General features: G+C 39.6%; 1 protein-coding gene across 1 annotated transcript in view; it reads left to right on the forward strand.

Moving 5' to 3' along the window:
• Window positions 1-210: 210 nt before the first annotated feature.
• The window catches only part of LOC139463589 (enolase-phosphatase E1-like), a 31,879-nt gene continuing 7,162 nt past the window's right edge, over window positions 211-24,927 (forward strand). The window contains exons 1-4 of the mRNA XM_071244861.1: window positions 211-265; window positions 584-759; window positions 23,318-23,519; window positions 23,711-23,919. Of these exons, the coding sequence (XP_071100962.1) occupies window positions 211-265; window positions 584-759; window positions 23,318-23,519; window positions 23,711-23,919 (642 nt within the window). The remainder of the gene's footprint in view (window positions 266-583; window positions 760-23,317; window positions 23,520-23,710; window positions 23,920-24,927) is intronic.

A 24,927-nucleotide genomic window follows, 5' to 3' on the forward strand; every position in this document is an offset into this window, starting at 1 on the left:
GAAGCTACCGTTATCAGGAGTAATAATGCCAGATGATACATTGATGTTGACTATGCTCAGCAGTTTAAAGTTGTTGAATAATTCATAACCATTTAAACTTTAACATCTACGCGGAGGTATGTCACGTCTGTCACCCGAAGGTATGGCTTTGTCACGTCTGCCCGTCAGTTGGAGGTAAGTCTCTTTCACGTCTGTCTGTCACACGAAGGTATGGCTTTGTCACGTCTGTCTGTCACTCGAAGGTATGGCTTTGTCACGTCTGCCCGTCAGTTGGAGGTAAGCCTCTTTCACGTCTGTCTGTCACTCGAAGGTATGGCCTTGTCACGTCTGTCTGTCATTCGAACGTATGGCTTTGTCACGTCCGCCCGTCAGTTGGAGGTAAGCCTCTTTCACATCTATCTGTCACCCGAAGGTATGGCTTTGTTACGTCTGTCAGTCAGTTGGAGGTAAGCCTCCTTCACGTCTATCTGTCACCTGAAGGTATACCTTGTCACGTCTACCCGTCAGGTGGAGGTAAGCTTCCTTCACTTCCAAACAACCGTCAAAGTATTTGTCATATGATAAAGTTATTTTGTGTTGGCAGGTGACGGCTCCATGATGGCGGGGAATCGAAATAAAGTGTTTCCCGCAATGAGCGTTAAACGTGAGCCCCCGCCTGTCTCTGACGCAAGTCGGCGGCGCGCCACGATAACCCGGAAGTGGGATAGCTTGGAGAAAGAACTCAAGTCAAACCAAAATGATACTTCTGTAGCGGTCAATGTAAGTCAAATCGATATTTGATTTATATGTGTAATTTCTTACTTTTTAAGTTGATATTGATATACATGTAGCTCCGCAGACATCTTACAAAACGTATGTCTAGTTCCCGCGTAACTATGCATACATTTTACAAAGTACCAACTGACTTTTCTGCGGAGTCTTCGTGGTAATTTTGCAAAATAAAGTAAAACACTTTTGCGATGTAGTGTATCGTCCTCAAACGATATAATATCCTTTCATGATTTCTTTCACGTTTTCGTATAATTCCTATTTTTTCGAAATCCATTAGTAGTCTGGTTGCATGATGCGTGTGTATTAATCTATCAGCAATATGTTGCGACTGTATCTGTGTAAACGTGCATGTTTCACTGAGAAGACGCGATGGGGAAGCAAACCTCAGGTTTATCTCATCTGGTCCTCAAAACGATGACATTTTCACTCATGGCTTCACCACTCAGGAAAATATCGACCCGAGAAGATCCGGGGTAGAATAGGTCTGCAGCAACCCATTGTTGCCGTAAAAGGCGACTATGCTTGTCGTAAGAAGCGACTTACGGGATCGGGTGGTCAGACTCGCTGACTTGGTTGATGCATGTCATCGTATCCCAATTGCGTGGATCGATGCTCATGTTGTCAATGACTGGACTGTCTGGTCCACACTCGATTATTTACAGACCGCCGTCATATAGCTGGAACATTGCTGAGTGTGGCGTTTAACAACAAAGAAACAAACATGTAAATACCAAGCTTGTCAGGTCATTTAGTGATATGAAATGACATTGGACAAGAAAAGCCAAATCTCCGCTATGGTGTTCCTTGTGAATGAATGGTGAAAGTATCTCGCCAATGGTTCGGGGTTTGCATCATTCATTCAGTGTGAGGTACAATGTATATTGATGGACATTTCTGTCCGAATTTTGATCAAATACAAGGGATATCTGTTCAAAATGCTTTTGAATATGTATCCCCCCACGATGAGGCGAGGTGAGGTGAAATGGGGTGTAACGCTGCGTCCAAGATTATTGCACTTATATACCGATTTGCATGCACGTGTGTGTGTGGCTGCTTGTACCAGTCGGACATTTATAGTGACAGCCAACTGAGATACCATGCCGAATTTTAACATGAATACCCCACTCAGACACAGTATACTGACCCCAAGCCGACCAGTCCTTGTTTAGCCCCTTGATGCCGAGCGCCAGACAGGGTACCATCTTTTAACGTCTTTTGGTATGACGCGGCCGGGGATCGAACCCCGGACCTTCCACTCTCCGGGCGGACGCTCTTCCACTAGACCACTCTGCGTTTGCCATGTTGCAAGTGACACAGTGGCACTTTCTCATCTATATTTATATCCTCGGTGAACGATGTTGATAATTTATGTATATTAGTGAGTAACAAGTCTAACACTAACACTGTCATTGCCAGAGAAAATAGAGTGTGTATTTTATGTGACTCGGTCGTCACTCATTATATTTTCCGCTGTGAACCATTTCATTATTATAGATTATTGTTTATACCACAAATATTTAAAATTTCCAAACATATTTACATTTAAACGCCCATTTTGTACTTTCAATCTTAAAGAATTAAAATGTCTGTCAAAATCTATCATTAAAATATCAAAAAGTTGCAAACACAAAATGTATTTGCCATTCTTATGTCATGCCAGTGAATAATAATGTTCTATTTTGTACCACCTGTGGTAGCCTTTATGGAGAAATAAAAAGAAAAATGTCACACGTCTCCTCCTGGAGAACAAACGGTGTGATCCCATCACCAACACCTCACGACATTTGATCCTTAATTCTAAACAGCTATTTGTTCAGTCGCTAACTAGACAAATATATTACCAAATAAATGATTCATGTCTTGTGTTTCCAAGTATGAAATGATGATTTCGCCTTGCTTTGTAACAGCTGTTGTTGGCTCAAGATATTCTCTTTAATGTAATCATGTCGAAAGAAATCCCCATGGTATCATTCAGCAAGCACTGGTTATTTGTTCTCTATTTGTCAATTACACGAAATCGCGTTTATCGATTGCACCTGCCATATACACCTGTACCTGCCCGCGGGGGTCTCTCACCTGTAATATACCATTTACCTTACGAATATCATATAATTGGTATTGATTGATTTGCCGACCTTTTTTTTTAGCCTTCCGTGTTTTGCTGACATGGGAGTTGTCATATAACATAGATTCTGAAGTAATTCTTTAATATTTAATGTTGATTCCACACTGCTCATAAATAACCCATGACGTGAAACTGTAGTGTCGACTTTTTCGATGTTTTCTTATCATAGCATTTGTAGGAGTCTGTGGAATACTAGGAATACATTATTCTGTGTGAAGCACGCGTGTAACGCCCGATGGCATGTTGACAATGCCTGTTTGAATTTTTTAATCATCGCCTACACCTGATGTACATATTCCTACGGGATAATATGCATTGCAGTGAATATAGCTCATCTGAAGGTTTATCCGAACCCGATTTGCGAGTCGTCCGCGGTCCAACCGTTAGCTACATGTAATATGTTTTCCAAAAATATTATCTCCAAAATCCCAAGTAAGCCAAGACCTTGCATGGAGGACACACTGGATTAATATCTCCCAAGGTGGTAGTCATAGTACAAAATATAGTTCATGTTCATGGTTCATTTCTGCATGTAACGTGACATTTGGCTGTTATGTATCCCTTAACATTATGTTGCATAAATGAAAATTCTCACGAGAAACACTGATGAAAACAGGAGAAACAGACACGGCCATTCTTCAATTTGGGTGTACAAACAATCCTTCTAACTGTAAAAGTATGCCCGTTATGAAAGCCAATCTTCCAAGCTTACAGCAAAGTAAAACTATAAAAAAAATGTTTATCTGAGCGTAAACCTATACCCAGCACAAATTCTTTGTCCATCTAAATACTCACAAAATATATATACCGTCAGTGTAACAAAATGTCACACACCTTGATGTGGAATAATAATAATTGAAGACCGCAAATTTCAATTTAGCGAATGTGTGCGTGAAAGCCTGTGTTTTTTATGATATTACTAATGTTAAACATATATGAGGTTAGCTGATGGGACTTATTGATTATATTTATCATCATCATTTTACACCATCTAATACACACCTTAATTAGTCAAACAATTCTCTCTCTTTTATTCTTGAATCAAATTCTCTCATCATTGTGGCCAATAAATACCAAGGCTGGATCTTACTCTCTGATCAGATTACTTTATCTCACGTTTGTGATGAAGTCTAACTCATTATTATTCAACACGGGATATCGTATTGAATCTTTAAAACAGTTGTTACAGTGCATTGACGTCATAGACACAGTGCAAGAATGTCTCTGTGAAGAGGAGCTGAACTGGGCAAACATCCCTTGAGGTTTGTTCAAAGACTATGCACTTATTATTACAAATGCTAATTACTGAATATATCGAAGTAATTAGGTTGTGAAATACTAGACAAGATGGCCCAAGAGGCCTTGTCTAACCATCTCATTCAGTAATACACTCAGTGCATGTGATTTGTTTGTTGTTAAACGCCGCACTCAGCATTATTCCAGCTATATGACGGCGGTCTGTAAACAATCGAGTCTGGACCAGACAACCCAGTGATTGACATCATGCGCATCAATCCACGCAATTGGGTTGATGACATGCATCAACCAAGTCAGCGAGCCTGGCCACCCGATCCCGTAAATCGCCTCTTACGACAAGCAGAGTCGCCTTTTACGGCAAGCTAGACCTATTCTTATCCGGATCTTAACGGCTCCAGTACATATGAACTGTACATAAGAACACTTTGTTAGTAATTGCAGTTGTAAATCATTTGTAGGCACGTTGGTTAAGCTATGAGTGGGTCAGTATGTTTTTTGGCCGCTTTTTGCAATATTCCAGCAATCACGGCGGGGGGACACCAGAAACGGACTTCACACATTGTACTCATGTCGGAAATCGAACCCGGGACTTCAGCGTGACGAGCGAACACGTTAACCACTAGGCTACCACACAGCCCCTTTGTTAAGCTATGACACCCGGACGTTGTTCATCTTGACTCTGTGTCTTCGAGACATGTTCTTTTTTTCTTTTACCTGATGTTGTCCATGCTGGTATGCAACGTCAACACCAGAGAATAACCAGTCTCGATTATACGCCGAAACAGATTCCATTGGGCGTAAAAAGGGGAAAACAGCTGTGAAAATCATATGAATGGCAATCAATGATGACACCAGATGTTCGCATAACGTGTAAGCATGTCCATCCCGACAAGTAGCACCCACCAATCATGAGTTTGTAATAAATAATACATAATTCGTTTATTCCTAGTGAACTTTTATGTTACGCATGCGATGATACAGTAAACTACGGTTATAACGAACTCAAAGGGACCACTTATTTTAGTTCGTTATAACCGTAGTTCGTTATAAGCATATATACAGCATATATACAACAAATGGCCGGCACTAAAAAATAAGTTCGTTATATCAGTCAGTTCGTTATAACCGTAGTTTACTGTAGTACGACCCTTCTGGTTTGGTTCAGACCAGTTGACAGTCAGTCAAGTTTGATCCAAGGCATTCAAAGCCAACTTTGCTTGCGAACTTAAAATATATTCTGCATATACCTAATACGTAATGATCCTAGTCATACGGGCGGTCGGGTAGCCTAGTGGTTAAAGCGTTCGCTCGTCACGCCGAAGACCCGGGTTCAATTCCTGACATGGGTACAATGCGTGAAGCCCATTGCTGGTGTCCCCCGCCGTGATCTTGCTGGAATAATGCTAAAAGCGGCGTAAAACCATACTCACTCACTCACTTGGCCAGTGACTGCAAGCAATAACAGCGACGCTGACCAACCGAGATACCCACTGTAGACGGCTCTTAAGAGTAAGTGAATATGGTTTTACGCAGCTTTTAGCAATGTTATAACTATATCATGGCGGGTAACACCAGAAATGGGCACACACATACTACCCCTGTGGGTAATGGAACCCAGGTCTTTGGCGTGACGAGCGAACGCTTTAACCACTAAGCTACCCCATCGCCCTCGGCTTTTAAGTAAGTGAGCGAGTATGGTTTTATGCCGCTTTTAGCAATATTCGAGCACAATCACGGCGGGGGACACCAGAAATGGGCTTCACACATTGTACCCATGTTGAGAATCGAACTCGGGTATTCGGCGTAACGAGCGAACGCTTTAACCACTCGGCGACCCGAACGCCCCCGGCTTTTAAGACAAGCATGAAGTAGTTGGGACCTATTTCTATTTTCAGGTGTGTCTTAAAACATCGCAGTTATTCATGTAATGAAAGATTTTTTGTAATATTTGGTCATGAGTTCGCAAACGAACTTTTATGTACTTCTGGGTTCATTTCTTTAATTTTAAAGTGTGAGTGAGTTGTGGTTACACCCCCCTGGACATCACGTCAGTTAGATAACGACGTGTCAGCTTGCTGTGGAAGGAAACAACTTTGATGAAAAACACAAGCAATGGTGTGACGTTTACAAACCAAGGATCATACTTGAGGCGAATCTTAGGTTTGAGTAACGAACGTACCTCTGCACACCGAACTGCGGCAACGTATACCACTGGACTACCGGTGTCCCCTTTTAGAGTGAGTGAGTGAGTGAGTATTGTTTTATGCCGTTTTTAGCAGTATTCCAGCAATATCACGGCAGGGGACACCAGAAACCCGGGTTTTCGACGTGACGAGCGAGTGCTTTAGAGTATGCTTTCATGTCACCAGAGGGACAGCCAGCCAGCGTTGTGTGTCCTGTTCATTGACTGCGTAACACTTATGAATGGTGGTTCTTGTTGTGTTGACTGTTATTGCGTTGATTATAGCAACTATTGTCAAGGGAAATTAAAAACGTGATCATATACAATAACGAAAGGTATATAACATTTTCTTGTTATTTAGCACGTTACTATAATTTCGCCAGAATGCAATGTTATACAGAAATTAGTGTACCCGTATTGTACTTGAAATTTATTCAAACACGCAAACACTGTCTGTTGAATGATAAAGCTTAGCAAAAACAAGTCATTTCAAACCGACATGACTATCAACAAACTAATAAACCAGATTGATACTAGTCAATATATAAGCGCGGTGTGTACAGTCATCAATGAATCACTGTTTCGTAACTTTGAAGAATTTCCGTATCGACGATTTTTATCTAGACCAGAAAATCGAATCGTGAGCAGAACAACAGTTGACAACGATTTATTCCTCATAACACATTGTTAACGTTCGTTCTATCTTATATTGGTAATGGAGAACAAGTATTTGTTATATTGGTTTTATTTGATTTTCTATAGTGATTCAGTACATACTATACTACTCAAAAGAAGTTAAAGACCATCCAATTTATAACTGCTGTTAATCTTTGAGTTAAGTTCTTTTGAGTAGTATAGCAAGATGGCGACACTTAGGGTAATCGGTGTGAAATTTTGTTTTTTAATGCTGTACCGGCTATATGACCGCGGCCTTGTCCATACAATCCAGTGATTGATGTTATGAGCAACGTCGGGGCACGGATGCCTAAGCCGTCTGAAACGCGTTCATTCTCTGTGCAGAGTTGCGCCCCTTGGGCACACCAGAAACCTATGATTGTGGGTTCGAATCCCGGTTAGCACAGATTATGTTTCCAGGTTTGTCAGCTCCATACACGTGCTCGTGTGTTTCACGAAGGTGGTAACCCTCTGAGACCTGCATCACTTCGGGCTTGCCTCCCACATTAAGCAGACACACCGTGATATAACTGGAATACTCGACCCGACCCACTCACTATGAGCAACGTCCCTTTCAGTCGGGGTAAGATAACACACAATCGACAGTGTAATGCACCGAGTGTGATCACCCTACGTGGACCATCTACTGAACCCAGGAATTAATGGGACTGTAAGGCTGTGGTATGATGTCGAGTAAAGGCAGGGAGTCAAAATTGTGGGACTGTAAAGGTAATCGGAAACAAAACAAGGCAACGTCCAACAGTTCATTGTGTATATTTTATACTGTTTCTGTCATCCTACAGGGGTCGTCTAAGGCACCGCGATTCACTGTGCAGAGTCGCGTCCCTTGGGCACGCCAGAAACCTATGATTGTGGGTTCGAATTCCAGTTCTCTCCGATTATGTTTCTAGGTTTGTCAGCACCATACCCGTGCTCCTGGTAAACGTCTGAGACCTGCATCACTTCGGGCTGTACTCCCACATTAAGTTGACACGCCTGAATATAACTGGAATACTGTTAAAAGCGGCGTTAAACCCAACTCACTCACTCTGTCACCCTACACCATTAATGTATTCTTGTAAGGTTTATAAACCAATTGAACATAAGATAGAATTCCTCTTCCATTTCCAATTCCTCTCATAATATTACACTGCTCACAATAGAATAGACTAACGCTTTGGCTCTAAAAATAATTTTGACAGGAAAAAATAACTCCATTTAAATTGAAAAGGAGTCCCAGTGAGAAGGGAGATTCAGTGATTGTGGAAAAGTAGACTTGCTTCATTTAGGACAACGGCACTACAGCGAGAGCTTGGCGGAGGGAGCATTATGGTTCAGGGCTGGGAGACGCACACAATAACTATTGTATAGTTGAATAGAGGTTTGTTCAAACTGGTGCTACAGCCGATAGCACTGCCATAGTGAATAAATCATACTTTGTATGGACAGTAACTTCTTTTATTCTTTGTCACGACCTTTCAGAGCTACTTCTTGCCCCTTCATCAAGTTCTCCCAACTTCTAAATGCCTACCAAATGCTTCATTACGATAGTATTTTTAGTTTTGGTCAAATGCCTTCATTAGTCATAAATATAAGCGACAAAACCATTTCCACAATCTCTCCATTGTACGATTCCGACTCTATCATAAGCATGTGTTTAAGAATCACTATCAAATAGTGATAATACAGGGTGTTCACGAAAGGGTATCCTCACTATCCTGCCCAACCGGTGGCACCCGTCACAAACACATAACTGGACTCTTCCGTCGCAGCTCACTTTCGTTGCTTTTTCTACTTTATGTATTGGTATAGTTGATTACAATTGATACAACTAATATATAAATTACCTTATGATAGTGTGAGTACAAATCGATCTGTACCTCCCACTCCCACAATGAGATTGAAAACAAAATGGAAAACTGAATAAAATATTAGCTATCTATATCGGTTGGATATTAGTATTAGTTGGATCTCGTTACACCTTGTTGTGGTGTGTCCTTGACACTTTATTGTACAAAAAACACATTTGACAGAACACGTTGTTAAGTGCCATCTTGGTTTGCACAAAGATTTACACTTTTTCGAATTGGTATTTCACTCTTGCCTTGCCATTGAATTGTGTTTACATCTGACTTGACACAAGTGTTGTTAATAAAGAGAATCTCAGGGTGCCTTTCTAACACACATAAGCACAATAGAATCAGGTTCATATATATATAGTAGTCATTCTCTTGACATTGCTCTCTAACATGAAAAAAAGAACAGGATGTGAAATGTGCCAATGTTTGTACAAGTTGATGCTTCTGAGTGGGCCAATATTGTTCAAACGGAGAAATGGGCCAAATTATTTATTTATTTTACTATCTCAAGCGGAGAGAGTGGTCGCTATTTTACTATCATTGGCCAATATTGTTCAAACTGATGCAGCTGGTAGAAACGCATCTGCACAAATATCTGTCACCCAGAAGAATGATCCCAAACATATCTTGTATTCCTTACCTGAACAGGAAGGAATGACCAAATATTGAGTTGTCATTGTCTCTCCACGGGTGATTCGGCAGTTTAACTAAACAAAGTATTTCATGGACATTCTTCCTCATTTTTCTTCTCTATTTCGTATTCCATTTTTATTTGAATGGTGCTTCAGTCGAGTAATCATGCTCAAATTATTACAGTATAATATTTAACAGGTACGGATAGTCTGTATGTGCTGAACATTAAATGATATTATCCCTGTTCTAAAATGTTGTCTCACAGCTTGCGCAAATGTCTTAATGTCGTTTATGTTCAAAATACTTTCCACTTTATGAGTGAGTGAGTGAGTTGGGTTTAACGCCCGCTTTTAACAGTATTCTAGTTATATCACGGCGTGTCAGGTTAATGTGGGAGGAAAATCAGAAGTGATGCAGGTCTCAGACGTATACCACTTCGGTGAAACCCACGAGCACGGCAATGGCGCTGACAAACCTAGAAACATAATCCGGGCGAACCAGTATTCGAACCCACAATCATAGGTACCTGGCGTGCCCAAGGGACGCAACTCTGCACAGCGAATGGCGGCGTCTTAGACGAGTAGGCCACCCGTGCGCCTCTCCACCCCCCCCCCCCCCCCCCCCCCCCCTCACACTTTTTGAAGTATCCAAACAGGCTGAACTGATGTAATGTTGTATAATATTAAAAATGAAAACATATTTCTGAGCTAAAACATTAGATGCGAAGCAAAAGATAAAACTCAATACAATATGATGACTTAAAGTATAGGTTTGGTGTTATATTGAAATATAATACGTCAACTGAAAACTATCAATCTCGATTATCCACCGAAACAGATTCCATTGGGCCAAAAAGGCAGAACAGCAGCGAAAATGATATGAATGGATCACTGAAACTCCTTGGGTAAACGTTAAGGGTCCCCTTCGTTTCCATCCGTACGTTTTATTAACGTATCCGGTGTAATCTTACCATGCCAGCGAACTAACCACAGATCGTGCTCATTGTTTAATGAAATCGAATCATGTGTTAATATTGAGTTGACCGAACAATACCCCTTTGTTCAACACTGGTCAGCAACAGCTGGTCAAACGTGCTGAAAACAATACTCGGAAGTGATGCACGAGCGTCCATACGGCTTGTAAATGATGTATGAGAGCTATGAGTATAGGCTTTGGACAAATCGTGCTTGGTCTGTATCAGTGAACTTTATATCTCTCACGCATCACAGGCCTCAGTTTGAGACAATGAAAATAGAATAAAATAACAAGAGCTTTTCTCGTTAGATTATACACTACTCATTGAACTAGAACGGAGTTGATCGTCTGATGGATGCGAATTTAAAACGTCAATGGCATAGTATAATCAGTCTCGATTACCTGCTGAAACAGATTCAATTTGGCGTGAAAGGCAAAATAGAGGTGATAACATGGTGAGTTTAACGCCACTTTGCACAGTATTCCTGTTATACCACGGCGTGTCAGCTAAATATTGGAGGGAAGCCGAACTGATGCAGGTCTCAGACGTTTACAACTTCGATGAAACCCATGAGCACGGGTATGGTGCTGACAAACCTAGAAACATAATCGGGGCGAACCCACAATCATAGGTTTGTGGCGTGCCCAAGTCTGCACAGCAAATCGCGGCGCCTTAGACGACTGGGCCACCCGTACCCCCGTCTATATCAAGAATAGTGAATGGACATAAACAATTTTCAACTATCTGAGGAGATTAATATTCTTGAAATCACAGGTTTCTGCGGCGCCTCAGACGACTGGGCCATCAATGCTTCAAGGCGATATCATGAATGTAGGTCGCCAGTTGTCACACGAGAAAATATGAACATGCACATTCCCGTTATCAATGTGCAATTCCTTGAGGTTGAATTATTTTTCACGCTTGCTTGATAAAACTTTAAATTGATGATAAAATATGTATAAATGTCAATCCATCCCATCCGTTAGGGCAGCATAGGTTAATGCGACGAATGATTGCCCTGGTGTATTCCTCATACGATTACAATGTGTGAAACCCATTTCCAGATACGACTGTAATATTGTTTTAAGTGATGTAAAAACATACGCATTCGTATTTGGCAGAGATTTTTTTTAATCAATTCGTCACGTGCTGAATGCAAATAAACAACGTGTATGTGTCCATGTTGCTGTCGCAAGTATATGTTTGTTGTACTTTGGTTGTCGGGGGAAATATTTTGACTGTCGAGACACACTGACCTTTGTGTCCATGGATCTTGCACTCAGTGTCATCTAGGGAGTAAATGCATAAGACAATATAATTTCGAGAAGCACCCGCTTTTGTACCGCTGTCAATGAAACCATCTGCAATGTATTTTGGGAATGTCATGTAACTAAGTTGGGCTTAAAAACTTTCTCCAAAAATTGTATTGACAAAATATCATATTTGATTTTGGTCTAATTACTTTAATGCTTTTATCAGTCATTTACTTTAATTCAAAAGTCATGTTGATGAAAGTGGAATCAAAGGAATCAAACTGAAAAAAGATGTATTTTTTAATACTACTAAAACATATATATTGAATTGAAAATATCCTCAAGAAAAGGATGACGAAAAAAATGGTCACATTCATTCTCAGCTGGTTGATCCATGCTGTGTTTGATTCTGATTGTGTGTTGCAACCTTTTAAAGTTTGACGTGTGTTATTCTATTGCAATCTGAAATATGTCTTGACTGAATACTGTATTACTTTACAACTTCGGGAACAAAAAACCGTTTTAATTTTTAAAAAATCTCCAAAACCGTCGAGCTAGCAGACAGGAGGGTAGTATCATATGTTGAATCTGGCATTACCATCGAGTAACTGAATTTAAGTTGGACACAGGGCATTGGCCTTGCTGCCTTTTAAACCTACATTCACACGTGCGCTGATCCATGCCGTGAGTGGTGGTAGACCTGAATAATATTACAGTGTGGGACACAAACAATGGCCTTCCCATAGTGTACCCAGAAAACAGACTGACAGATTTAGATACACAGATAATACATTAAATTATAAAGTCTCACCTTTACAACATAAATAAGTCATGAATGCATGACCTTGATATGGGTTTTGTATGGTGCAGTTCACCACTCTAAATGATAAGCGTGCTCATACATTGAACAACTCGTTATCCACCAATAATGTGCCCTCCAATTATGTGGAATGTATGTTTCAATTACCCTGATGACATTCCAATTAGACTGATGGCATTCAATAAGTAATTATCAGGACTCGAACTACTTAGTGTTAATACGGTAATTATCACTTTAGTTACTGATGAATGTGCTGCCTGGATCGTGTATAGAACCCAAACCTTGAAATTCTTTGGGCTGACTACACAAAAAACAATCCATTTTAAGACAAGAATACCTGAAAGATGATTTTATTTAACCTTTATGTGTTGTTTTTCTTACTGTGTAGTTGGTTTAAGATTAATATAGGATTCCATTCTTACAGGGTCACGTTGAATGGGGTAAATGTGAGTCATCGCTTTCATGTTGTTTTTACTTTACAGTGTGTCATCCATGTCATTGGCATCGGAATGATTGAATTACTATTAACTTCTTGTAAAATGGAGATTGGATGGTAGCTTAGTTGTTAAAGCGTTCGCTTGTCACGCCGAAGACCCGGGTTCTATTCCCCATATGGGTACAATGTGTGAAACCCTTTTCTGGTGTTCCCCGTCGTGATGTTGATGGAATATTGATAAAACCGGCGTAAAACCATACTTACTCACTCAATGAACATAACACTGAAGTCGCACATAAATATGTTTATGTAAATTAACCACAACTTTGCCCCATATCCAAGAGCCCAAATCCCCTTGGACACAGGGTCTGGATACAATGATGATTGGTTCGAGTCCCAGATTCCTCCGGAGTATGACTTGATTTGTCAGCACTATACCCATTCTCGTGAATGTAGCCAAAATGGGAAACGTATAAAATGCACCACATCGGGTTTTCCTACACGTTCAGCTGACACGCCGTGAAAGAACCGAATACAGTGTAAAGCAGCGTTCAACTCATTCAAATACCACACATGTGTACAACTGGTTTAGTGCGCTCCCACCATGCATGCTATTGTTTGATCATAGCGTGAAACCATACTCTCTCAGTTATATATGAAACGCTGTCAAGGATCTCTTTTTCACACGTTTTGTTTCCGATTGAAAGTTTACAAACAGTAACCTCACAGAATTGGTTTAAGTTTCATTGATTTCGATGGCATAACTCCAAGGGAGCCGTGAGGTGTGAAGTGTTTGTTAGCGTACGGCAACATGATATCAGTAGGTATTGATTGACCTGCGTGAACGAAAGACTGGGAAACCGTCATGGTGGGGAATTCGCGATTAGATATGTAACAAAGATGTTTTTTTACATTTCTCGAATTACATTTCAGTTAGCAGATCAATTCGAGGGATTATACTGCTAAAGTTGTATCAATGCTTCTACCAGCCAGGTTAATCATAGGAGCGGCGTAACTAATGGCAAGAGAATGTCATAATATAGAGGGAAAGTCAGAATCCTTGTTTAAGAACCACGTGTGTTCATGAATCTTCTGCACTTTGTGTTTATGAATCCTGGCGATATTAATATTGCAATGATGCATATTCATAAAACGACAAACACAATAATTTAAAACCATATCGATGTTACAACCATATCGATGATAATGGATTAACTGTCTGCTGGATGCGGGCCGCGATCTATAGAGGAAGGGAGGTTCTGGCAACGTGAGCTGTTGCAATAGAAACAACTGTCAACAATGACTGAAGTCTTCGATGGCGGCGTGGAACACAGTGTCCGTGTGTCTTGATTTAATTGTGTTTTAGTTTTTTTCCATATGAACTAAGAAGCATTGGATTATAAAAAACACATATCAATAATAATGTTTTAAGCGTGACGAAAGGAGTTGATTTGTAACTGAAGGTAAGTGCACTGGGGTATAATTGAACGTTACATTTATGTCCTTGCTTCATATCAGTTTAAATAGCACAAGTAATATTTCCAGAAAACATTATTGATAATGTGCTTATTGTGATGCATTATCCATCTTTGTGATCAGACGTTTATAGCAAATAGATCTATTCTATTTTAGGTTATAACACTTTTTTATCATTACATTCTATTCAGATTTTTAAAACTCCGATGAGGATTTACACCTGTCACAATGTTTTTTTAAGGATGATCATATAAGTATCTGTATGTATGAAAGGGTATTTTTATACTGTAATTATTTGGCTTTTTGTGACTCAATCATAATTAAATTTTATTTTGATTCAAGCATGTATATAAATCGCAGGGCCCACAGTTTAGGTTTATAGAAGAAGCTGAGTCGTTTCAGCGTTTCTCATTCTCACAAAAAAACAAAACATTTGAGTAATTTTCACGTAACAGCATGTCTTGTTGATCATGAGAAGCGACATAAAAGTGGATGTATCGATGTTTTTACAAGTTCAGATTATAACATTCTTTTCTGATAAAACATGTAAAAATGAATATAATTTGTAATTGTATTTCGCAACCAGTGTAAGGTTTTGGTATATGGATTGACATACATTCACATGGCTGCATTCCTTGTATATATTACACGTGGATGGAATATTGCATTTAAAATAACTGAGGCTAAACTTTACTTTCTTTAACGCCGAAACATGTAACAAGCTTTGGACAATATTGTGAATGCGCTGTTAAGATCGTGTATGTAAACCCAGCATGGCCTGGTGCTTAATACGCTCGCCTGCCGATTACATTGTTCCATTGGCAACGTGTAGAAGAGCCATGGTGTGGCCTAGTGGTTACAGCGTTCGCTCTTATGAGGAAACTAATTGCAATTAGATATAACTGATGTTTTTTTCAATTTTTGCGCCAGGCATATTTACGAGCACGTATTTACTTGCATTGAATAACGGTTTGTTGTTCTTGAAGCTAAGGTATCGGTGGGATAGCATTGTGGTTAAAGCGTTCGCTTGTCACGCTGAACTCCCGGATTCGAGTCCCAATAGATCGATCAGCAAGCGTCAATCGAACGTAAAAGTATGTGTGATTCAGAGGGATCAGCCAATCTGATTTCCACGAGACTTAAATGAGAGGTTTCATTAATGCAAACAAAGACCACTCGAATTTTTCGCATCTAATTCACGCTCGCTTTAATTTCAAGATTTACGGTATTTCTCTATGACCTTGGTCAAGGTAGCACAAGTTAGATCCGAGGACTTTCAGCGGAGCAGGCGGTCATCACGGACTGACCGCTGGTGCTAAGATAGACATGTATGCGAGTTGTTTGGCCTCTGAACGGTTAATTCTTTGGGTTGACGGTTCAAGTTGACTCTGGGGCGGTCGGGTAGCCTAGTGGTTAAAGCGTTCGCTCGTCACGCCGTAGACCCGGGTTCGATTCCCGACATGGGTACAATGTGTGAAGCCCATTTCTGGTTCTCCCCGCCGTGATAATGCTAAAAGCGGCGTAAAACCATACTCACTCACTCAAGTTGACCCTTTATATTATTACAAAGTAGACACAATTTATGGATAACAACTTCTTTAATAACTGTAAAGGCGACGATTCGGTATGGGTCCTTCTACCAATGTCAAGCAGGGCTGAATGATGAACTTGGTACAGAATATATAAAGGTGGAGGATAACATGTACAGTAGAGAATTAACAGTAACAACATTTGCATACATGAGTGGGATAACATGACTAGGTAAAGTAATGACAACAGAAGGATAAAACCGTCACTACATGATGGACAGAGAACACATGACGCGGAAGCCAATGAGACATGAAGCCAATTAAACATGATGAGTTTACTGAGGTGTGGTGGTTATTGCTTAATGAGTTCATAGTAGGCGGATGGGGTGAAATAGGCTTGATCTCTGTTGATTGATACTAGTAGCTTGTGGCGCCGAATGTGGACTTCATCAGTTAGTTTTCTTTTGGTTAAGTCATGCAAGTTGTCGGAGAGGATTTGGACGTTTTTACAGTTGTTATTTCATCGTGTCTGTCTGTCTGTCTATCACACACACGCACGCACATACATAAACATATATATGTACTTAAAGATAAAGTATACCATTAAGGACCTACCCACAACAACAAGGATATCCATGTTGACTGGTTGATAAAACCATGAAAATCCCACGCGAAATAACTGGTGAAAACAAGAAAATCAGACTCAGACACGGACATTCTTCCATTTAGGTGTATCTACAATCCTAGTAAAATGATCCCCTTATAAAGGCCAGTCCTCCAAGTTTACAGCAAATTAAAACTGTGAAAAAATGTTTATCTGAGCGTAAACCTATAAGTGGCAGTAGACAGCCTAAAAATCTCACAAATCAAAACAATTCCTCGTCCATATAACTACTCACAAAATACAAATACCGTCACTATAACAAAATGCCACACTTTGATATTAATTATCAATATTGATTTAAGACTGCAAATTTGCATTTGACAATTGTTAACTATTTACTGCCAAAACCAACATGAAATGCCGCAGTGAAGATGTGATGTATTTTGTAACATGTGCGGGATGGGTAGAGCATGATATTGGAGAACCGGGAATGTAACTAAAAGACCGAATCACTTAACACAGACAGCAAATTCGATATCCAAATGCTCGTTGTATAAATGTAAGCAAACACATTAATGAAAGCGGGAGTGGCCATTTTACTGTCTTTCCGTTTTGTAAATATTTTTTTAACAATGGCACACATTTACGAATGGAAAAAGAGTACAGATGTTCGTTAGGCTTTCTAAACCGAAACTTAATTCAAAAGAATAATTTTCAAAACTTCCCCATGTAGTTCAATGTGTATTTGAGCACTCACACCATAATGTATTTACGCCTCCCACTGTTATGGCTAACTATAACGTCATAGGCAGAGTGACGTCAAAACACAACGTTGGCTATCGCCTATGACAACGTTTTACTTTTCCCTCTATTGTCACGAACTGTTACGTCAAAGGCATTATGACGCCACAAATGCTGCTGTTGTGCATGTTTATATATTTCATCTTACATTAAAACACACGCTTCTTATTTTTCACGTAGCCTGCCCATGAAGCCCGCTGAGAAATCAATCGGAACACATTGTAGGTTATTTTCATAGCTCGAAAAAGTATCGTTGAGTTGAAATGAACCGATGTTTATCCGATGCAGTGGGTAAGGGGAAGTAACTCGGTTCGTTTACGTCGTCTGCTACGACTTTTGGTAACTCGGTGAAAGTGCGGGTACATAATCCGGACCCGTGTGAATGAATGTCGGTAAGAAAAATTCGTTGTCAGCCGATCAATCGGGGTGGGACGTACCGTATGTGAGCCTATGTACCCCTCGCCTGACTGCTCAGGGTACATAGGCTCACACACAGGTACATCACATCATACACACCACGAGATCGGTTGACAACTTTTAATATACATATCAAGAGGAACACAAATGAGTCACAATTATATGACTGTTTATAGAGCCTCAGAGTCTATCTCTCTTTATATATCTATCATCTATGCCACCCTTAAAATGTGTACTGAATACTTTGCTTTGCGTATGTCTGTGACGGGTGCCACCGACGGGTCAGGAAACGCTCACCTTTTCGCGAAACCTAGTACCATCACTATTTGATAATGATCATTAAACACGTGCTTTCGATACAGTCATAATCGTACAATGGGGTCTGTTTTTAGTGGAGATGACTCTCATATTTCTTTTGAAAATGGAAACGGTTTTTGTCGCTTTATTCGTAAACATTTGGCACATAGAGTGAAAGTATGATCCAGTTCAATTTCTTTTCTTCTTATTTTGATGATAGAGCATAGTACAACATGCACGGTGTGAATAACATAGTCGTGTGATTGTAGCGCTCGCCATGAAGAAGGTCGTGCATATCTACATGGTGGCTCATGATCATGACGTGAAGCACTACCGTAAAGTCAGCAAATTGTTGCCACGTATCCGAGTATGATATTGTTTTCTTGAAATATTAACAGTAGCCGTACGACATATCCCCACAGATAAAAAGTACATAAAAATTAACATTACTTATTAATTCTGTGATAATTGTCGCGTCTTCAAATCATGGAGGCTTGGGTGTCCATGCGCCACAACCAGAGCTGAACTGTAGTCGAAGAATTATATTGCAATGGATCATTAAAGACGGAAAATAATAATATTTATATGGCATTGTTTGGTTTTGTATCCGATGACGCATAATGTATATGTTTGAACTTTATGTGATATAGACTATACCTACTAAAGTTACAGTATGCCAAATAAATATTTTTTTATTCATTTTTATGTTAAAAGTTTTAAAATGATATAATATAGACTATATATACCTGCTTGTTTCACTGGTAGCTCTGTTAATACCGCTGAACAAAAAACGGTCCCGTAGTTCGGCAACTCTGTCGGCCGATCGGTAAAGTTAACACGCACACAAACACGCACGCATGCACATGAAACATGGTGTATTGACATAGAATGTATTTGTATGTCGTAGTCCTCGAATAGTGTCTTAAGTGTATGTTTATGAGCATGTAGGTAAGTGTTGTAAAGTACATCTATCTATATGAGGTACAATGCTTACAAAAACAAAACTCACTTACACAAGTTTGTATGATTATCTATTGCATGAAAAGTAAGAGTTCAAACAGAATGGAATCGATGCATGCAAGCCCATCACTCACGGATCAATATTAAACAATATTATTCGGTATATATCATTATTTGGAGTCGTTTTAAGTGACAAATGGTTATATCAATTTTAAATATGAGCATTTGTAATATAAGGGTAATTATCTCTTTGACAATTCATTAGAATAGTCTCCGAATTACAAGGCAATGCTATCAAAATTACTCACGTTAGGGTTATTTCAATACTTCTCAGGGAGCCATTTTGATCTTAAATCAGTGTAATATGGACATACCTATATAAAGTGGTACTCATCTTAATGTTCCCTCAAATAGATATAGCAACATCACATCCTACAATATATATCATACGTGAACATTTGTCTATATCAAGTGAGTGAGTGAGTGAGTGAGTGAGTGAGTGAGTGAGTTTGGTTTAACGCCGCTTTTAACAGTATTCTAGTTATATCGCGGCGTGTCAGCTTAATGTGGGAGGAAAGCCCGAAGTGATGCAGGTCTCAGACGTTAACCACTTCGGTGAAACCCACGAGCACGGGTATGGTGCTGACAAACCTAGAAACATAATCCGGGCGAACCCACAATCATAGGTTTCTGGCGTGCCCAAGTCTGCACAGCAAATCGCGGCGCCTTAGACGACTGGGCCACCCGTACCCCCGTCTATATCAAGAATAGTGAATGGACATAAACAATTTTCAACTATCTGAGGAGATTAATATTTTTGAAATTGATATAGTTCACTGGATTCACAAACGTTTGAATACAAGCCTTGTTCATGTACAATCTCTTCATCGTTATACAAAGTTATTCTCAATTAAAATATATTACCAACGTATTGCGTGATCCATAGGCCATAACCGTAAACAAATAAAATTTCGATAATGATAAAACGTATCTGCTAAAAGCCGATTTTGTCGATTCCGACTACAGCATAAACTTTAGGAATTGGAATTTCTACCTGGATTGGCAAAGGGAGATAATAAATAACCAAGAAGTTTAACTTAAGGTTGAGGCATATCGGTGAGCTGATATCGTCCATAACCATCAAAGAGCACATTCTCTTCCACCGAAGTCATCCATCTTGTTCTGCTATCTTGATGACCGGTTTTGTCACTCTGAAATCATCTATGCATAGATGCTAATATGAAACAGATGAGGCGGTTTCACTTGTATTTCTAGTTCAGATGGATAAATCAATGGAAGGGAATACCTGGAACTTAAGTTAAACTCCATGGCTAATTTTTTGTTTTGTCAATCCGACATAAATTCCTGTGCATAAAGAAACACATCGGGAAAGAGGGGAGCACACTTGGTGCCCGGGGGGATGCCTAATTATTGTCTTGTCTGAATTCCCTATCCATTAATTCTACACAGATCTTCTCCGTAAACCTCATGTGTTGTTTGCTTTCATTCTTGGCAAATTGTCCCCTATCTTTGAAGAAAGAGACGTACCTTCCATGTATAGTCACTGTGTTTAGTGACTAATACCCCAAGGATCAAGGATTGAAGTTTTTCCTTCAGTTTGTCGTTTGGGGTAGTGGTGAAAGTGGAAATATCAAATGTTTTGACACAATCGAACGTGTTTTTTTTCCTGAGATTACAACATTACAGGCAAATTCTTGGAGTTTTTTAGATTTCTTATGGTATCAATTCCAATTGTCTCAAATACTTTCCGTGAATTTAACGAAAGACTTTGCTTGCTTGTTTTAAGTATTATGGTTATTCTTTGAGAGTTTTTAAGGAGCAACTGCTGAATCCAGCAATATATCTTTCTTTGTACGGATATTTTTTTAGCTTTTGAGTCAAGCCAAAAGTTGACAAATATCGATACGCGATCTGGGCAGATTTCTTCCTCAGTTACCGTAAAGACCATACATATGACATTATTTGATTCGTCACTTGTTCCGAGTTCTTTGATCAAACAATTAGTGCAGTGAAAGTAATTTGAGACTTTGTCAGTGGGAATGAACAACCACAGACTTTTCAAATTGGGCAACATGACTTTGTCAGTATGTTGAGTGGAGCACACCATGAGCTTCCAGGTCCACATTCTGAAACACATAATAGCATAGAAATATAATTTAACAATTTGGATGATAAGGTGTTCGTATAGGAAAATGCAATTTAAAACATCGTAGACCTGACTTTTGTCTGCGAGTGTTAATTAAGTTTATAATCAAACGTCAACGCCAGAGAATAACCAGCCTCGAACATCCGCCGAAACAGGATCCATTGGGCATAAAAGGCAAAATAATGGTGAAAATTAAATAAATGGATCACTGAAAATCGGTGATGACAGCATCTATTTCTAGTTTACAGCATATATTACTAATTTGTTTATTTAATGGAGTCTGTTTCTGGTTTGGTCAAAGCAATATCAAGGACTATACTCTCAAGTCAACACTCTTGGGACTATGTGTCGTTAGAGTTATTTAAAGAACAGAGAGTATGGCCTTTTATTCCTTTGTCCAGTACCAGCGGTTCCTGAAGGAGGGACAGCACAAATTCCAAATCAGTGGTATAATTTGTCGTCGTTTCTTGTGACCATGACTGCGTCGTCGTCTTTGGAATGCCTCACGTGATGACCATGGTACACGGTTACATTGACATAATGATTGACATACACTGTATCTATTATTAGTATGTGATAACAATTTAAACCAGTGGTTAATACATGTCTCGCGACAGTCAAGAAATAAACTGCCTCTAACACCAATTACAGAACCATTTGAAACATAATTACCACACCACAACACACGTATTAGGGAATTTTGGTTTACTCAAATATCTTAAATACAACAGATGGTCAAATATTCTTTAACCTGTACCTTAATTGTTAAACATAAATTAAAGTTGTATTAGCTTTATGAATACGGATATTAAATCTTTTAGACTAACACAACATAAACGTGCCAGCAAATGCATACTCAAATTGAAACATTAGTTCCATGGAAACATGTGTAACTCTACATTGCGACCATGAGTTCACTCAGAGAAATCATTCAGAGAAGCCGCTTCATTTGGATGTCAACGCTGCTCCCTGTAATTATAAACACCCACGTCCATTCCGACACCGACAATCAAGGCATCTGTATCATGCTCCAACGTACTCTTTTCTCGTCCACAAGCAGTAGTTCTCTATGTGCTCATCCGTTGACAGAACGTTCTAAATTGACCCATCACCCAGCAAACGAGGATTAATGTAATACTGGTGTATATGTCAAGAAGGATATATGGCAAATCAATACCACGTATAGTGTTGGTTGAATACACTACCGGCCTGTATGGAAACGCCTAACTTAAGGCAAACAGTCGTTATCACTGTTTAGACCATCAACTTATGTTAACGAATAATACAAACTGTTTGTAATGTTTGTGTTTCAAACTGTATTGGTGCGTAAAATGTATTGATCAGTTGAATTTAGTTCATACAAGTGCGCTTTTCCCCTGCAGTTCAGGTTTCAACTCAATCACTTAAGTCAATTAATAATGTAATGTACATTTTGGACACTGAACAGATCTCGTAGCTGCAGTAATAATGGTTCTGAAGCAGAGTGAGTGAGTTGGGTTTTACGTCGCTTTTAGCAACCACGGCGGTGAAATAGGCTTCACACGTTCTACCCATGTGGCGAATCGAGCCCACCACCCCTGATTGCAGATGGAGAATTGCAAACATATAAAAAATCCTTCAGATAACAAAAAAAAGTTAACAGATTATGCTTCATTTTCTCCTCCACATACCTGCTTTATCCGAATTTTCAAAATAGACGTCATACATGAACTTAAAGTTAGAAAAGCACACATTTGCTATTATAAATGTATGAGATAAGGGCTGGGATTGCTTTGAAAATATATAACTTGTTTCAGAAAAGAAATTGGAAACTTTTATATAGCCGCCGATTTTACTCTCAAAAAGTAATATTGTTCGCTACACAAGATGGATGTTCCAAAGATAAGGTGTTCTGACTTAAATAGTTTTTGAGAAAATTTGTCCCCTTGGAGAAGCGTTCTTATATCCCCCGTTCAACTTCGTGGTGGGGGATATTAATGTACGGTGCTCGTTTGAGCTGCAAGCGTTCGCGACTAAATGCCGATAAACTCAACCGCAGATTGTTATTTCTATCTATATAATAGTTTCTTTCATCAACAGCGGCAACAGTCAGAGACAATGAGCACGTCGACATTCGACGACGTCTCCTCGACGTCATCGTCGTACCAAACAACCCCATCGCCCATGAATGTCTACCACAGGGGTAACCGGTCGGAACGGAGGAACACCAAATCCAAAAAGAAGAAAGAAGAACCAAAGAAGAAGGAAAAGGAAAAGGAAAAAGATGCCACAACCGCATTAGGTAATGGTACTAATGGGGTCAGTGAGTGTGTGAGTGAGTGAGAACTGTTTTACGCCAGAAATTGGCTTCACACATTGAATCGCCCTACCGCCCCTTCTTTAACCTATTTAGCTACGCGCATTTCTTAAGATATACGCTTACTAATGACTACTGTAGTATATTGGTCCGACGATTATTGTTCTGTGTTTCAGTGGACAGACTCCACTCATCGCTGGACAATCTTGACCGGTTCCTTCAACTGAATCTCCAGGATGAGATATTTCTGGCCCGTAAGGACCTGATGCCAAAACACTTTGAAAAAAGTGACAAGTTGAGGAAACGTTGGAGGAAACTGGAGCAGGACCTGGTATACGAGGAACTCCTTGTCACCATCAATGATGCCAAGGACAGGAAGAAAAGTGTATGTAGTAAATACCTCGTCATCCTTGCATTGGAAAAAAAGATACCGTATTCGACGTAATAACCGCCCCGCTCTAATAAGCGCCCACGGCGATATTTGCCTATATATTGGCTCGTGAACAATCCAAATTAGCACCCCTTCCGATTGATCAATGTACGTATAATACGCACCCGTAATTATGGGCAATTAAATTCTGGAAAAATATATCTGTCGTACATGAACATTTCAGGCTGTTAGCATAAACCACGGAAACTTCGACAAATAATATTCTAATAAGAGCCCCCTATTTCTAAGTTTGAGAGCCCCCTGGGCGCTTATTACGTCGAATACGGTAATCCTGTTCCTTAAAAGAGTAAAACATTTCGTAGTGTCATGATTCGGTAACATTGTGTTTGTTGAATGTTCTCAGTTTCCAACTCAAGGATGACAACTATACTGCTTAACCTTTGATAGGGTTTCATTGTTCATGATATCCCAACTCATCAATTTGATTTGTGTGTTTTGGGTCCGAAGAAGCTCTATATATGTGTATCCCTATCGAACGTTGACTGGTATATATTATTAGCAGTTTTCATACAGATTCCATTGTACATCACCTGTTTTCACTGATGGCATGTCAATTGCATGTGCACGGCACTTAAAATGTTAAAACTATCCATTTTCCTGTTGTCCAGATGTATATTTTACGAGCATCCTTAGCTTATAATGGGGTGGCTGAAAAAATTTGAGCCCAACTTCGAAGGATGTATGGTACAATCATCACAGTTTGAGTGTATTATGTACAATACGTTCCATGCCAACAGGCAACATTCGAACCAAATACAGAATCAGGCAGCATATTTGTGCATCAAAATGACTAAGTATTCCCAGTGGACGAAAATGGACAAAACTGGCAACCGCGCTTTCATGAAGTATCTCTGTCTGAACTCCTAAAGCCATCCACGTGAACATGGTGTCAACCTTAGGTTAAGGTACTCGTTCCAGTGTCACTGTATAGATGTAGGCAGA

The sequence above is a fragment of the Haliotis cracherodii genome, unplaced genomic scaffold, assembly GCF_022045235.1.
Source record: "Haliotis cracherodii isolate W230 unplaced genomic scaffold, xgHalCrac1.p SCAF_16, whole genome shotgun sequence".
NCBI classification, from domain to species: Eukaryota; Metazoa; Mollusca; class Gastropoda; order Lepetellida; family Haliotidae; genus Haliotis; species Haliotis cracherodii.